Here is a 15,235-nt window from a genome sequence, read left to right on the forward strand (position 1 = left end):
ACCCTCATGCCTGCCTGCCTGCCTCTCTCTCTCTCTCTCTCTCTCTCTCTCTCTCTCTCTGGCATACAAACTGTCAATAAGCCCAGATGGAATGATCTTTGGGCAGCAGAGGGGTACAGTTGATTGCCTTAAGATGGTGGCAATACTGTTTAGTCCTATTCATATTTAGCTAGCTCCCTTCAGTGTGGTGTTCCTCACACATTAACAAAACTGAGAGAATGGGTGTGGTAATGCATCCCTTTAGCCCCTGCAGAGGTAGGGGAATCTCTGAGTTCAAGGCCAGCATGGTCTACAGAGTGAGTTCCAGAACATCAGGGGCTACACAGAGAAACCAAGGCAAGAGCTAAGGCACTGGGACTTGCAGGTACACACCGCACACTCAGTTGGACTGGCTCAGTGTAAAAGACAGTAGAAACATTTTTTACCAAGGTGTAAAGAATTCAACAACACCGACATTTTATTAAGAAATTTCTTTATTTTAAATGACAGTACAAAATTGTATATATAATATAGATCTGTATAGGTCTATATACACAAATGCTTACCCACACACATGTACATAGAAGCTTGCTCATCAGAATCCAACTATTTTATCCTAAATAAAAAAGAAACTTTTGTTTTCCTGAAAGTTTATTGTACATAAAGCTGCCAGACAACTTGAAAAACAAGAGGACACTGTAAAAAGAATCCCAGGGCACCCACCTCTACATGGCCTTGGCAGAAAGACACATTGGGCAAGGCCAGAGAGCAGAGTTGCTACTGTAACAGTTGACATAGCAAGATGTCAGAAACTAAGTGGGAATATAGACTATAGAGTATAACCTAGTTAGTTCTCAGAGGCAAATCACCTCAGAACAGAATATGTGGTTGGGAAGGAGAGAAAGGAAAGGTGAGTCCCGCAGATTAGAGATGACCGACTAATTATGTTCCAGTGCCTGGCAAAGCCTTCCAAAGACAAGAGCTGTGGGACGGCAGAAACAGTAGTGGGGCGGGGGGGGGGGGGGGGGGGGGGGGGGAAGGGAAGACAGAGAGGATCACAGTTTCCTGCTATTGCCAAGCCTAATTGCTTGTATAGAGTTTAGGAATTATCTTCCTCCCCCAACCCTAGAGAGGTTAAAACCTAGAAAGGGCAGCCCCGGAGGCTCAAAGCTATTTCATTCTAATTCACACCCTTCTTGCTTTTGGTCTCCTGGTAAGCAGAGCAGCAGGAAATGGAGTGCAAACTCCACAAAGGGTAGAGGCACCAGAGCCGCTCCGGCAGGCATGGCAGCTCAGTCTGTAATCTTAGTACATGGGAGATTAAGGCATAAGGATTGCTGGGAGTCCTGGGCTAGCCCGGGCTACAGTGAGACCCTGATTCAAAGAAGGAAAACAAAACACAAATAGAGGTAAGAGCTTAAAGTGCGTGCTGGCAACCTTGGCGTAAATTCATGTGCTCAAGTAGGGAACAGCAATCTAGTCTCCAATAAATTGGGACAAAAAGTGACTCCTGCTCACTGTTAAACTTTTGACTGACAAGAGTTCACCATGTGCCTCTGCTCTTATAGCATTAGAAGTGGCTGATGTTAGGGGATGACCACCTCAGCATTCTCAGAATGAGTTATCTCTCAACATGAGATTCTGAGCTAGGAATGCAGAGCCTCTGTCCATCCACAGCCCCTCATCTGGGTTTTCCTGTCTGGAAGCTAAAGGGCTTTTGATTTCCTATTGAGACGGTCTCACTGTATAGCCTTAGCTGGCCTGGAACTCAGAGATCCACCTGTCTCTGCCTCCTGAGTGCTGATATCAAAGGTGTGCGCCCCATGCCTGGTTCTGAGGGGTTTTTGAAGTGCCAAGGCAGCTTCCACAGGCATAAAAGGCAACCAGCCATGGAGGGCGGCTCACTCTGGCCCGTCCTTGTGCCTCTGCAGCTGTTTGTTTGCTTCCTCATACACATGGACCATCTCCTTGGGCCTCAACTCCCACACCTCCAGAATTCCATGTCCCCCCCACCCCCATTAATATGTAACTTAATAAGCTTCCAGGTTATCCCAGATAATTTGGAGTTGAACCTCAAAGAGAAAACTGAGGAGACCCATTATGTATTTACATACAAATACACTGATATGCACCCAGAAAAGGGATCTAAAAACTGCCTGTTGCTAGGTGCCTTTCATCCCAGCACTCGGGAGGTGGAGGCAGAAGCAGGGAGGTCTCTATACATTTGAGCCAGCCTGGTCTACACAGCAAGTTCCAGGCAGCCAGAGCTACATAGTAAGACTGTTTAGAAACAAAACAAAGAAAGTAAATATACACCTGACAGAAAACTGTCTTTTAAGGCACAGAGTTTAGAGCAAAAACCCCATAAAGCTGCTTTTTCCTATGTCAGCCATGAGGCCTCTGCTCTGGCATTGTGATAATTCGGCCCCCAGAGGCAGGAACATGGAGGGAAGGCACATTTATATATTTGTCATGAGCTTCCTGAAGACAGGAAGAACAGAAACTGTAACATTTCTTCTCTTTTAGGGTGAAAGACTTACAACCAAAATGCGAATGTAGGGTCTACAATGAACTGCATTCCTCTCCACCCTGACAGTAACACTGGTGCTCCTACAGCAGCTGTACTGCAGAGTCCTCCACCCTGACTTAACACTGGTGCTCCTGCAGCAGCTGTACTGCAGAGTCCTCCACCCTGACTTAACACTGGTGCTCTTGCAGCAGCTGTACTGCAGAGTCCTAAGCTGCTGCTCTCTCTGCTCGAGCCCCAACTCTGAACACCTCATCTGCTACTTGACTCTCACTAATCCAGCTCTACTAATCTGCTGAGATGTCTTAACTCAGATCTAAGAGTCATTTTTTCAAACGACCCAAACCAGATGAGGTGGTTCACACCTAGTCTTAGCACTCAAGAGGCTGAGGCAGTATTGCCCTGAGTCTGAGGCCAGCCTGGGCTACAGAGTGGAGTCCAGTTTTTAAAAAGAGCAACAAACAAAAAAGGCTGACCTGGAAGGTTATGTGAAGCCGTGACATGGTATTACTGTATTCAATACTTAATTTCTACTCACTTGTGTGTCTGTGTGTGCTGTATATGTGACTGTAGTGTATGTGCGTGTGTGTCCATGACAGAGGGTAGAAGGGAACGCTGCATGTCCTCCATTACATTCTGCCTATTCACTTGAGACATGGTCTCTCTCTGAACCTGAAATTCCCCCTTTTGGTGAGGCTGGCAGCCAGCAAGCCCCAGTGGTCCTCCTGCCTCGTCCTTCTAGAGGACTAGGGTTACAGGTACACTGGAGACCACGCCTGGTTTGTTAGAGTGGTTACTAGGATCTGAATTTGGTTTTTCAAATTTGTATATAGCGAGCGCTCTTATCCACTGAGCCTTTTCTCCAGCCCCATCTTTTGTTTCTGAGACATTGTCTTCATGTAGCCCAGGATGGCCTCCTCCTCAGTGCTGGGGCTTCACACATGTTGCCCTGTGCTTGACTATTCAGTATTTAATCTCTAACTGACTGAAATCACCCTCTTCACATCCTCTCACACTCGCTGCAGTCTAATGGAAAGCAAAGCCTACTTCCTTTTTGAGATGACAGGCATCTATTAAAGTAAACAGAAGGGAACCTTTTTTCCTGCCAACCTCTTTCAGACACTGCCCATCTCAAGTGACTTGGAACAACGAAACGGTCCTCCCTAAGGTTAGAAAGAGGCTCTGCTTGGAAGGGAGGACTGGATGGCCAGATCCCGTCTCCACAGTCACTACTCAAGATAATGAGGTGGTCAGGCATGGCCATCCTCTGCAGTTAGCATCTAGTCCTTTAAAAGAAGGATGGGAATTAAGTCAACATATGCTCTAAGAATGTAAACAAAAGCCACCTACAAAGAAACTTGCTCCTTCTAGTTACCAAGGCTCCAAAGCGCCACCCACAACAGCTTATTGCTAGCACCCCACTCCCAGGGTGTCTCAGAGGAGCCCTGCAAACAGAAGACTCCACCCTCAACCGCACACACCTCCTCCCTCTGCTTCCACAACACTCTCAACACACTAGATACTCTCTGATGCTCACACCTGTGGAGCAGACCTAGCCATAGCACCAACAGTCAAGGTTAATTTCAAAATGATTATTTTGCCTATAAACCTCTAATAGTCAATTCTGCTAAATATGATTTAGAGAATTGTGTTTTCAGCCTATTTTGAGCCAAAAATGATTCTGTATCTCTGGAACACTGCAACAAATTATTCCACTAATCAAGGTAAACAGAACCATGTTAACTGCCAAGCTTTTCCAGGTTAAAAATGCATGTTTTCTTCATGATCACTAATTAGTCATTCAAATGTGTACTTGGCACATGTCCGTCTGGTTTCTTCTAATTTGCAATAAAGCAAGCAAGTCTACAATACCTACCCCAACCCCTCTCTGCGCTCCTATTCCTCTCCCACTTTGGGGAGACAGGGTGTAAGCAGGCCTTACACTTGATAAATCACCAAGGATGGCCCTCAACTTCTGCACCTCTTGCCTCCCTCTCCCAGTTCTGGGATTATAGACATGTACTATCACATCCTGTTTAAAAAATGTTTAAATATTGTTTTTTGCAGTCCTGGGGATTGAATCTAGGACCTCATAAAACGACATACGTGCTGCCTGGGAGCAAAACCTCACCGTACTGCCTAGAGGTCTCCCTGAGTGGGGATTACAGGTATGAGGCACGATGTTCAGCTGTCTTGTTTTTGTGGTTTTGAGACAGGTTCACTCACTGTGTAGTTCAGGCTGGCCTTGAACTCATGTCAATCCTCCTCCTATAGCTCCTGACTGCTAACAGGCATGAGTACTATGTTCAGCAATACAAACACATACATACACTTCATGCTAGAGAGACCTGCCTCAACCCTTTCTCAAAAACCCAGCACTGAAAATCTTTGCAAAAGTGCCTGAGCAGAGGAAATGTGCAGAGTTAGGGTGAGGTCAGCAGAGGGCCTGGGTGTGTGGCTCCCTGTGTGGCAGTGATACCTGCTCCCTTTGTCACCTGAGCACTATAGGGCACAGACTCCATGGCCACACTAATAGAAGCAGCAATACACTCACACAAAATCAAACAGGGACAAACTTGCCCAGCCTGGTCAGTCCCCATGTCTGCCACACTCCTTTGTTTTTGACAGGCCACTAAATGCTACAGAAAGTACCAGTGTCCCATGTGACAGAGAAAATTTGGCCAAATTTTATGCAATTTCAAGAGTTTTGAGCTTGGTCTTATATAAATAGATGTTTGGAAGCAAGATATTGTTACAATGACAAAAATTAATTTAAAAGATTTTGAAACTGATCTTCCTGCTTGCAGTTTTATAAAGTTCATCAATATATAGTTTCCATCACCAGACCAGAGACTCAGGGCCCAGATGCCTCTTTCTGGCTGCCTTCTGTGCTCTGGAAACACAGCCTGGAAGGCATGGCTCTGCACACACTGTCCATATCAGCACAGTTTCTCTCCTGGTTTTAAGTCTGGTGTCCATGGTTTTCTTCTTTGCACTCCTGCCCTCCTCTTGCTGCATATGTACGGTGCCAAAGGATGAACCCAGGGGCTCCCTGCACACTAAGCACCACGCTCTACCACTGAGCTACATCCTCAGGGCTGGTTTCCCTCTGTTTCTTGTTAGGGTCTGAGTAATCCTGCTAGCCTGGAACTGACCATGTGGACCAGGCTAGTTAGAATCCTGTGGACTGCCTGCCTCTGCTCCCCAAGTGCAGGGAAGAGAGACCATGCCACCACATGTAGGCCTTTTCAGGTTTTGTTGTTATTTTTGAGAAAGATCTGACTGAAGCCAAAGCTGACCTTTAATTTACAGTGATCTTCTGTCTCACCTTCCAAGTGCTGGGGATTACAGAATGCACTACTATGCCTATTTTAATTTTGTTTTTATACTGTATCTTAGCTATGGACACAATTTATCAGGCAATCGTAAGTCAGCCCTTCTTTGCTAACTTTTTATTTTTGAGGCAGTGTCTCTGTATGTAGTCCTGGCTATACCAGAACTCTTTTTGTAGATTAGGCTGGCCTCAAACTCAGAGATCCTCCTGCCTCTGCTGTCTGACTGCTAGAATTCGTGGTGCACACCACTACACTTGATTTTTTTCTTGCATTAAGGTCCCACATTGTAGCCTAGGCTGACCTGTAACTCACTACAGAGCTTGGGCTGGCTCCAAACTCATGTCAGTCTTCCTGTTTTAGGCTCCCAAAGTGTAAACCACTGCATTCAACTAATTTATTTTTTTTTATTAATTTTAAAAATTTTAATTTATATGTATATATAAATGTGTATCTGTGGGCTTCCACACCTGTCAGAAAAGGGCATGATCCCCAGGAGCTGGAGTTACATGTAATTGTGAGCAGCTTGATTCGGGTGCTAGGAATAGAACCCAGGTTCTCTGGAACAGCAAGCTAAGTTCCTAACCCACCACTTCTCCAGTCCGGCTTAGCTCTGTTTTACTTGGAGACAGGGTCTCACTGTGTAGCCTTGGCTGGCCTTGAGCTCACAGAGATCTGCCTGTGTCTACCTCCCGAGGGCTAGAATTAAAGGCGTGAACCAACACATCTGGCCCTCATTTATTGAAGTACTCTCTTTAGCTCAGGTTGACCTCAAAAAGCTTTCTGTTACAGCTTCCCGAGTGCTGGCATTGCAGGTGTGCACTGCCATGCCCGAATAGAAATTGCTTTTCAGTAATTAGGGAGAACTGTGTGCCTTTAGAAATGTATGGGATCCTTCACTCTTCCTCAGAGGAGGCTTCCTATAACCTCAACAGTTTCATAAATCTAAGGCAAATTTTCAGGTCACTTAAAAATTTTCAGGTATAATCATTAAAGGTTCTTGGCATATATGTATTACAAGTATTATCTTAAAAATTTTTTTGATATAAAGCTAACTATTTAAAAAAAAAAAAAATCAACCCACAATGCCCAGTACTCTGTTTAAAGCAATGATATGAGTGGAGAGATTTGGTCCTGGTCCTTTGGTCTCTCGGATGCCCCTAAAGTGGCTCTGAGTTTTCCAGCTGCACACACAGCCTTCCTAGGCTCAGGCCTTGAGCCCTGCTATCGTTACCTTCTTAAGGACATTCTAATTCGTACGCAGTACTTGCTCTCTGTACTTTCTTCTTACAAAGAATAAGATGAGCGAGGCCAAGTTGTGCTGTTGGGTGTTAGGAAGAAACAGTTTCTATGGAAACACTAGGGTGAGGCTCTGTGGTCCTTCCTGACTTCATCACTTGCGTTGCTCTCTCTACCTCGTCTCCTTCTGTCACCACGACAGCATCCACTTCAGCTACCTCCTCAACCACGGTGAAGTCAACTCCGTTGGGCTGCTGTCGAGCCATGGCCTCCAGCCTGAGGCGGTACTGCTCTGCCTCCTGCTCCTTCTTGAGGAGCTGGTGTCTGTACTCCTGGGCTCTGCGGTTGGCCTCCTGGAGCTGTTGCTGCAGCATCTCTCGTTCACTGCCTTCCTGTAAAGCAAACAGCACCATCACAGTTAAGATCCCTGAGCACGGACTTCCCACATGGAAGACAGAAAAATGAACAGGGCTTCAGCCCTAATCACCACACATCCATGTCCCTCCTGCCCCCTCTCGCTCACTGGTAAGAACTCATTCATTACCTTCATTTCCTCAACACTGTTTGTCATCTCTGCCATCCTCGGTCTCTTCACCAACTGCAATTTCTCTTCTTCCTCTTCCTCTTCCTCTTCAATTATCGTCTCCTCTGCAACCTGCCCAGCAGGTACAGTTAGGACTACAAGACAAGGTACACCAATGGGAGACAATGAGCACACAATATACAACAAAGGCTGGTTGGATTCTAAGTAGAGAAAAGTGAATTTAATATTATATACTGGGTATGGCTTCTTGTAAGGCAAACTGTTCTATACCACCAAGCCACATCCCTGTTGTGGGAGATATCAGAAAAATGAGCCTCTCGAAACACACCCCATTCCCCCTGACATGTTTTCTAGGATCTCCAATCACACCGCATTCCCCGATACTGTCTGTGATATTTCTTTAATGTCTGGAGTCTCAGCTCTTGGCGCACACACTCTTAGTATCAGTGCTCAGGGCAGACGCAGGAATATCTCTCAACTCCAGCTCTGCCTGGTCTACAATAGGGCTACCAAGCAAGACCCCGACAGTCTCACAAAGCAAACCCCAAAACAATGGAACACGAGCTTGAAGTCAAAAGGTAAGATGCAGGGGCACAGAGAAACCAGAAAGGTGGCCCAGGCAGGAGGGAACCTGAAGGTACAGCATGAGCCACCTTACCTGCTTACACAGGAGATTCTGACAGTGGTATTGCAGCTATCTGACTACAAAAGGATTCAAAGATCCAATGAGAACAGGTGCTGGGGTTAAAGTTAGATTACACTAAGTTAATGTGTAAGGGTTTGTACGTGAGCGACCTCTAGACCTAGATCATCTTCCTGTACAAGTACACAGCACACCCAGTAGGTGCCATCCTTTAGTCACCTGCTAGAACTGTCATTACAGAACATGACAGTGCCTACAGTAGGCACTGTAGCCTGTTTTCCTTACAGAATCCATTTTCTAGAGGCTGGGAGTTGGAGACCAAGGTGTGGGAAGGCGTGGTTCCTTCTGAAGCGTCTCTGACTTGTGAAGGATGCTCTCTTGCAGGGTACACAAGCACTCTACAAATTGGGTACATCCTCAATCTGTCTTGTGAGGTGCTCTTTCACTCTGCATCCCTGGTTGGCCCTGAACTCACTAGATCAGGCTAGCCTGAAACTCGCAGCCATACTCCTCCCTCTGCCTCCCTGGTGCTGAGTACCTGACTGTCCAGCGTCTACTGTGCCTTCTGATCTGGTTTTTGAGATGTCTTTCTGTGCAGCCCCAGGTGGTCCACCCTTCCCTGTGCTGATCCCACAGGCATGCACACATGTAGATGAGAGCACTCACAGACTGTATCTCCTAGGGAAACAGATGTAGTCTGGGGAGCCTGGTGACTGTTTCTTCACAGAGCTTCTTTGTTCTATCCTCTCTGGCTTTCCTCCACTCCTGCAATCTGTCTTAATGCCTTATTTTTGGGGGAATATGGCAGATCTAAAATCTCTCTAAATAAGCAGTTGTCTACTGGGTTTAACTCACCTGGCTGTCCATCTTGCATAGTTACAATAAACGGCTGGCCTATGCCTCCAGTAGGGATTGAAGTTTGAATATTACCCAGAGGGACTCCATCAGTCACTATGGTGATGACCCTCTGGCCTCCACTCCCCACCACTTGCTGGATCGAGGAGTCAAGAGAATTTCCTTCTTCAATTTCTTCTAAATTAGCTAGAGATAACAAAAGTGAATTAAAAACATCAATTTTATTTTTAAAAAAATACAAGTTTCTCTTTGAAGAATACATCATCTTCTTTGAAATACTATTCAAAGTATTTTTAAAAAAGAAAAAAAAATTGGTTGAGTTTTTAAGATAGAGCCTTACTCTGTGCCCAGGCTACTCAACCTGCCTCAGTCTCCTAAGTGTCAGGACCACAGGGCTGAGCAACAGTAACTGTTCAGAGACGCTTTTATAAACAAGCCAGGGAGTCCATTACAACAGTATTTTCTAAAAATGTTCTAAGAGTTAATAGTGCTCAATACACACAGGTTCTAGGGCCCAGTGTGCTAGCGTACCCTGTAATTACAGCACCCACAGGAGTGAGGCAGGAGACTCACCATGAGTTCTAGGCTAGTCTGCGCTATATGGTGAGATTCTATTCCAAAGAACAAACTCTCAAAAAATAAATAAATAAATAGATAGGTCCTATGCATAAATACATTTTGAAATGTTAGTTCAAATACATTTAAACTTGCCACGTATAACTATAATCCTCTTATTTAGGAGGCAAAGGCAGAGGGAACTCAAATTCCAAGCTACATATGGAGTTTGAGGTTAGCCTAGGCTACATGAGACCTTGTCTTAAAGAAAACCAAGCTATACATATACTTTTTAGGAGCAATGGAGACAGGGTCTCAAGTAGTTCAGGCTAACCTCAAAGTCACTACGTAGCTAAGGATGATCCTCCTGCTTCTATCTCCCACGTGCTGGAATTACAGGTGTGAGCCACCATGCCTGACTGACATGATCTTGGTGAAGAAGCCCAAGACCTTGTGAAAGCTAGGTACACACTCATGTGAGCTACATCCTAGCCTGTGTCTGTGTGTCAAATGTTTGGTTTAGGAGCCAGTATCATTGTTTTTAACAGGGTAATGAGCTTTGGGATTTTCCCTATGGTACGATAGGCTGCATTTCCCCAAGAACTTAGAATTCTTTTTTTTTTAGGTAATATCTTGAAAGTCTAAATAAATCTAAAAAACTTGAAAAAAAAAAAAAGCCTAAATAGTATAAATAATTTAAGAATATGGGACATTTAATAGTGAACCAATAAAACATTACAGCAAATAATCAATGGGTTAAAGTTTAGCAGGGAGGCTGCATGGAAGGTGGCTTTTCCCACTTGACACAGAATCATAAACAAGACCTGCACACAGTGCTGTGTCCAGGTACACTCCTGAGAGTTTTATATATGTGAGTGCACAGTTGACACTGGTGGTCAATAACCCATACATAGGCTATGCACTGCCTGCCACTCCTGAACTACTTTGTAACAGGAGTCACACAGTCTGAAAGCCACAGAGAACTCTGAATTAGTGGCATGGGTACTAGTGGCATGGTCCATCCATAGGAGACACAGCAAGGAAGCTCAATGAAAAGAAACTATTTGCACCTCACAGAAAGGAAGAATAAACCGAGTGTGGTGGCTGGCGTGCACCTAAAGTTGGCCTTGGGAGGAAAAGGAAGGGAATCAGGAGTTGAGAGTTCTGAGACCCTAATTCAGAAACAACAAAACAATCAAATGATCCCGATCCAAAGAAACCACAAAGAATTGCTGAATGTTATGGTGGAAATCTAAAACCACCTCCATGCCAGATAAGGACACTAACAACCTGGAGAATGTAGTGATTTACCCCAAACCAGGGAGCAAACCAAAATAGTAAGGATAAGCTTGCCACAGTACGTTTCTCTCAATATTCTCCTACACCACTGACTTGTACATATCCAAGTAAAAAAAATTTTTTTGAGACAGGGTCTATGTAGTCCTATGTAGACCAGGCTGGCCTCAACTCACAGAGACTGGAGACCTGCCTGCATGTTTCTCCTGAGAACTGACTTCAAAGGTATACATCATCACTCCAGCCTGAGAAACTGCCTTCTGTAGCCAGTCTTTGCTATCTTTTCCACCTAACACTAGACAGGAGAGAAATAAGGACAGACAGGACACAGGAAAGAAGAAAGCCAGAAATCTAAAAAGAAAAAATAATCTAATTTCTTTCCCTTTGTTTCTTCTTTGAAACAGCTACTACCAGACTGCAACTAACCTCCCCAGTGATCAACAACCTCCCACCTCACGTCTCAGGGCCCTCGCATTCAGATCTGCAGCTGGCAGACTACACTTCTGCTAGAGCAGGAGGCATAAATCATGGTCAGCTGCTTTGGCCAGTCCTAAGCACACCACCCCACACCTAAGATTAAAATGAACGCACATTCTTATAGTATTCTCTCCCTCCACCTCCCGTGTTTTTAAAGAAACCAAAATTCCAGAATTCTTTTTTTTTGTTGTTGTTGTTTTTGGTTTTTTTCGAGATAGGGTTTCTCTGTATAGCCTTGGCTGTCCTGGAACTCGCTCTGTAGACCAGGCTGGCCTTGAACTCAGAAATCTGCCTGCCTCTGCCTCCCAAGTGCTGGGACTAAAGGCGTGCGCCACCACCGCCCGGCCCAGAATTCTTAAAATGTCACTACAACCTTTATAGAGTTAGTACTGGTAAGAAAGATGGCTAGCGGGGCTGGAGAGAAGGCTCAGCGGTTAAGAGCACTGGCTGCTCTTGGAAAGGACCTGGGTTCAGTTCTCACTATCCACACAGTGGCTGCTCATAACTGCTGCAACTCCAGTTCCAGAGAATCTGCACCCTCTTCTGGCCTCCTTGGCACACACACAGGATGTAGGCACAAAAGCAAATAAACACTCATGCATATGAAACTTAAGAAAAATGACTAGCAGTGAAGGGAAGTTCTCATCACTCAAATGTCAATGCAAGAATGACATCACTGTAGGGAGAGATTTGGTTTCTTTAAAAACCCGGTTATGGTATGTGGATGTGTGCTTGCTTTAATCCCAGGTATTGGGTAAGAGGCTGCTTCACAGGTGATTATGATTTGTCTTGGGCACTAGCAGTGGTGTAATTTTTGCCAGCTGCAGATAGTTTAATTCTGGGGACTGGATAAATACGAGAGCTCCAAGGCAGCGGCTGCTCTCAGTTGCTCTTGTGGTTTGGTGAGGAGCTGGAGATATCCTGATGAGGACTGGACTTGTCCCTAAGGATCCCAACGCCCCTATAATCAAGGAAGTAGTCAAGAGAGGCCTATGCCCCCTTCCCTCTAACTTCTTTCTCTTTTACCTAGTGTTGGGGGTTAGAGGAGATTAGGATGGAATAAGGGTTGGAAGGTAGAGGTATAAAAATACAATAATATAGTAAAAAAAATATGCCAATATGTCACAACAGTTGGCTATCATTAATGAAAGAGCAGGCAACCAGACCCTTCCAGGGTTTATAGGAGAATATACCCTCCAATTATCTTTCCCTAGCTATACGAATTCCTAAAATTTTTCTCAGAAGTTATGTAACTTTTCACTGGGTATGTAACTTGACATTAATTTTTTTTTTTTTTAATTTTTTTACTTTGTGAGTATTTAGTGTACCCAGAGGCCATAATGATGCATGGGAATTGGTTCTCTATCTGCCATGTGAGTTCCTGGGTTGTTAGGCCTGGTGGGAACATTTATCTGCTGAGCCACATTGCTAGCACCTGAAAACTCACTGTTTTAGTTATCAGAAGGGTGTTCTGCAACCTATGCCCAACTCCACAGGAAAGGCCAGAGCTATGTGGCAGGAACCAGATTATGGATTTCAATATTTTTTTTCCTCTCCCTCCCTCTCCCTCTCCCTCTCCCTCTCTCTATGGAGTTTCTCTGTGTGTCCTGGAGCACTCTCTGTAGACTGGGCTGTCTTTAAACTCACAGAGATCTAATTGCCTTTTACTGGAATTTAAAGTGTGTGCCACCAAGCCTGGCACAGTTCTTTGATATTTCATATAATTTAAAACTGCTAAAAAATTAAAAACAAGCCGGGCGGTGGTGGCGCACGCCTTTAATCCCAGCACTTGGGAGGCAGAGGCAGGCAGATTTCTTAGTTCGAGGCCAGCCTGGTCTACAGAGTGAGTTCCAGGACAGCCAGGGCTACACAGAGAAACCCTGTCTCAAAAAAACAAAAAAACCAAAAAAAAAATAATAATAATAATAATAATAAATAAATAAATAAAATAAAAATAAAAATAAAAATAAAATAAAATAAAAAAAAAAAAAAACAAAAGAAACTAATTCGTTCAGCAGATCGACCACCAAGCTGTGGCTGTGTGAGCTGGAGAAGGAGGGGCTGATGGCTGAATGAGTGTGCAAGTGTGGCCAGTCCTGAGGTGGTGGGATTTGACCCCTACAATGGCGAAGCATGGGGTCACCCAATCCGTTAGAAAGAGAAAATGAGGTCCAGTGGAAAGAAGAGGCAAAGGCCTAATGCAAATTGATTTCATCCAATTGTGTTGTTAAAATTCTTTTAAGGTTGAGATGGCTCAGCAGGTAACCGTGCTTGCTGCCAAGCTTGATGACTTGAGTTTGATCCCCAGACCCGCATGGTGGGAGAGAGCCACCTCCTGCGACCTGTCTTCTGACTCCACATATGCTTCAGCATGTTCTACTCCCTCCACAAAATAAATGGTAAAACTTTTTAAAATCCTTTAAGGTTTAAAGAGATTTTAACAACAGTAGATTAATTCAATGTGCTTGGCACAGCCTACGTCTACTACATCTCCCTTATTTATTTGTTCTCTTCTATTGCCAGTGCCAGGATCAGGACCAGGACCTAGAGGAACGTGATGCCACCCACTCCCAAGGCCCCTCGTGCAGCTCTGCTTGAAAGCAGGCTTACAGAGCATGCCTCCTTACAAGCTGAGCATGCTGAGGGGACAATGCTGCTCCTGGGCTGTGGACCACTGAACTGCCCATCCACAGATAATGACAGAAAAGGACAGACTTACAGAGCACACATGTTTAACAGCCTCAGGTTTTGAAGCTGGAGGAGGGACGGCAATGCCCAAGGTCCCAGCACTCCAGAGCTGAGCCAGGCAGACAACTCACTACAAGTCTAAGGCCAGCTTACACTACACAGTGAAAAGCTGTCTCAAACAAATCTCCCCCAAACTTTACATTTATTTATTTATTATTGCTTTTTAAAACAGGGTCTTATGTAGCACAGGCTGGCCACACACTTGCCATGTAGCCAAGCATGGCTCTGGACTCTGATTTTTCTGTTACCACCTTCAAGTGTTAGACTGTAACCATGCACACCTCCATATCTAATACAAACCTCAAGTTTCCAATTCCAAGCTCCGAACAACGCACAATGGAGTAACGCTTTGTCTATTATCTACTTTAACCATAACGTGATATGCTTTAAAAAATTGTGTATCTGAATGTTATTCTTACAACAAACATCTAGGTTAGTGAATTAGTGCTGATGATAAATGGGACTAGCTTTATGAAGTAACTCAACATTTCTGCAGAAGTATACTTTCATTTCCCCATTATCTTTCTTTATAATTTCAGAGATTATGGCAAGCACCAATTTATTAACTCTTCCTCTAAATTCAGCCTTATTTGCCCTGTCTTGTGACGATGGACCTGGACCCCATAATGAGACTTCTTGTCATCTGGCAAGGAATTAAGTCAACACAAAGCTGCAGCTGCCAGGGCCAGGGACTGCAACTCTGTTGATATCTGTTTGCCCCCCTAGAACATCTGAAGCCCTGGTTTCTATTCCCAGCAGGGAGGGACATATACCTGTAAACCTAGCATTCAGAACATAGAGGCTGGAGGGTCAAAAATTCAACATTATTTTTGGTTATACAAGTTGCAGGTAAGCCCAGGCTAAATGAGACTAACTTAAAAAGAAGAAGGAGCTTATACATATATGCATATTTACTTACATATATAACTATTTTCGGGGGGGGGGGGAAGACCAGTTTGTTGAATACATTGCAAAAGGGCAATGGGCTGGATAGTAGCCAGAGTACAGCCTGCTTGTACTCGTTGGTAATTCTTTTGTAG

General features: G+C 44.6%; 1 protein-coding gene across 4 annotated transcripts in view; it reads right to left on the bottom strand.

The window, feature by feature from the left end:
• Positions 1-455: 455 nt before the first annotated feature.
• The window catches only part of Gabpb2 (GA binding protein transcription factor subunit beta 2), a 36,701-nt gene continuing 21,921 nt past the window's right edge, over positions 456-15,235 (bottom strand). For 3 of the 4 annotated variants that reach the window (XM_034500088.2, XM_034500089.2, XM_034500087.2), the window contains 3 exons: positions 9,120-9,305; positions 7,622-7,755; positions 456-7,469 (listed from right to left, as the gene is read on the bottom strand). In XM_034500088.2, the coding sequence (XP_034355979.1) occupies positions 7,170-7,469; positions 7,622-7,755; positions 9,120-9,305 (620 nt within the window). In that variant the 3' untranslated portion in view covers positions 456-7,169. The remainder of the gene's footprint in view (positions 7,470-7,621; positions 7,756-9,119; positions 9,306-15,235) is intronic. The other variant, XM_076932907.1, reaches the window with a different exon arrangement.

This window comes from Arvicanthis niloticus, chromosome 4, assembly GCF_011762505.2.
Source record: "Arvicanthis niloticus isolate mArvNil1 chromosome 4, mArvNil1.pat.X, whole genome shotgun sequence".
Taxonomy (NCBI): Eukaryota; Metazoa; Chordata; class Mammalia; order Rodentia; family Muridae; genus Arvicanthis; species Arvicanthis niloticus.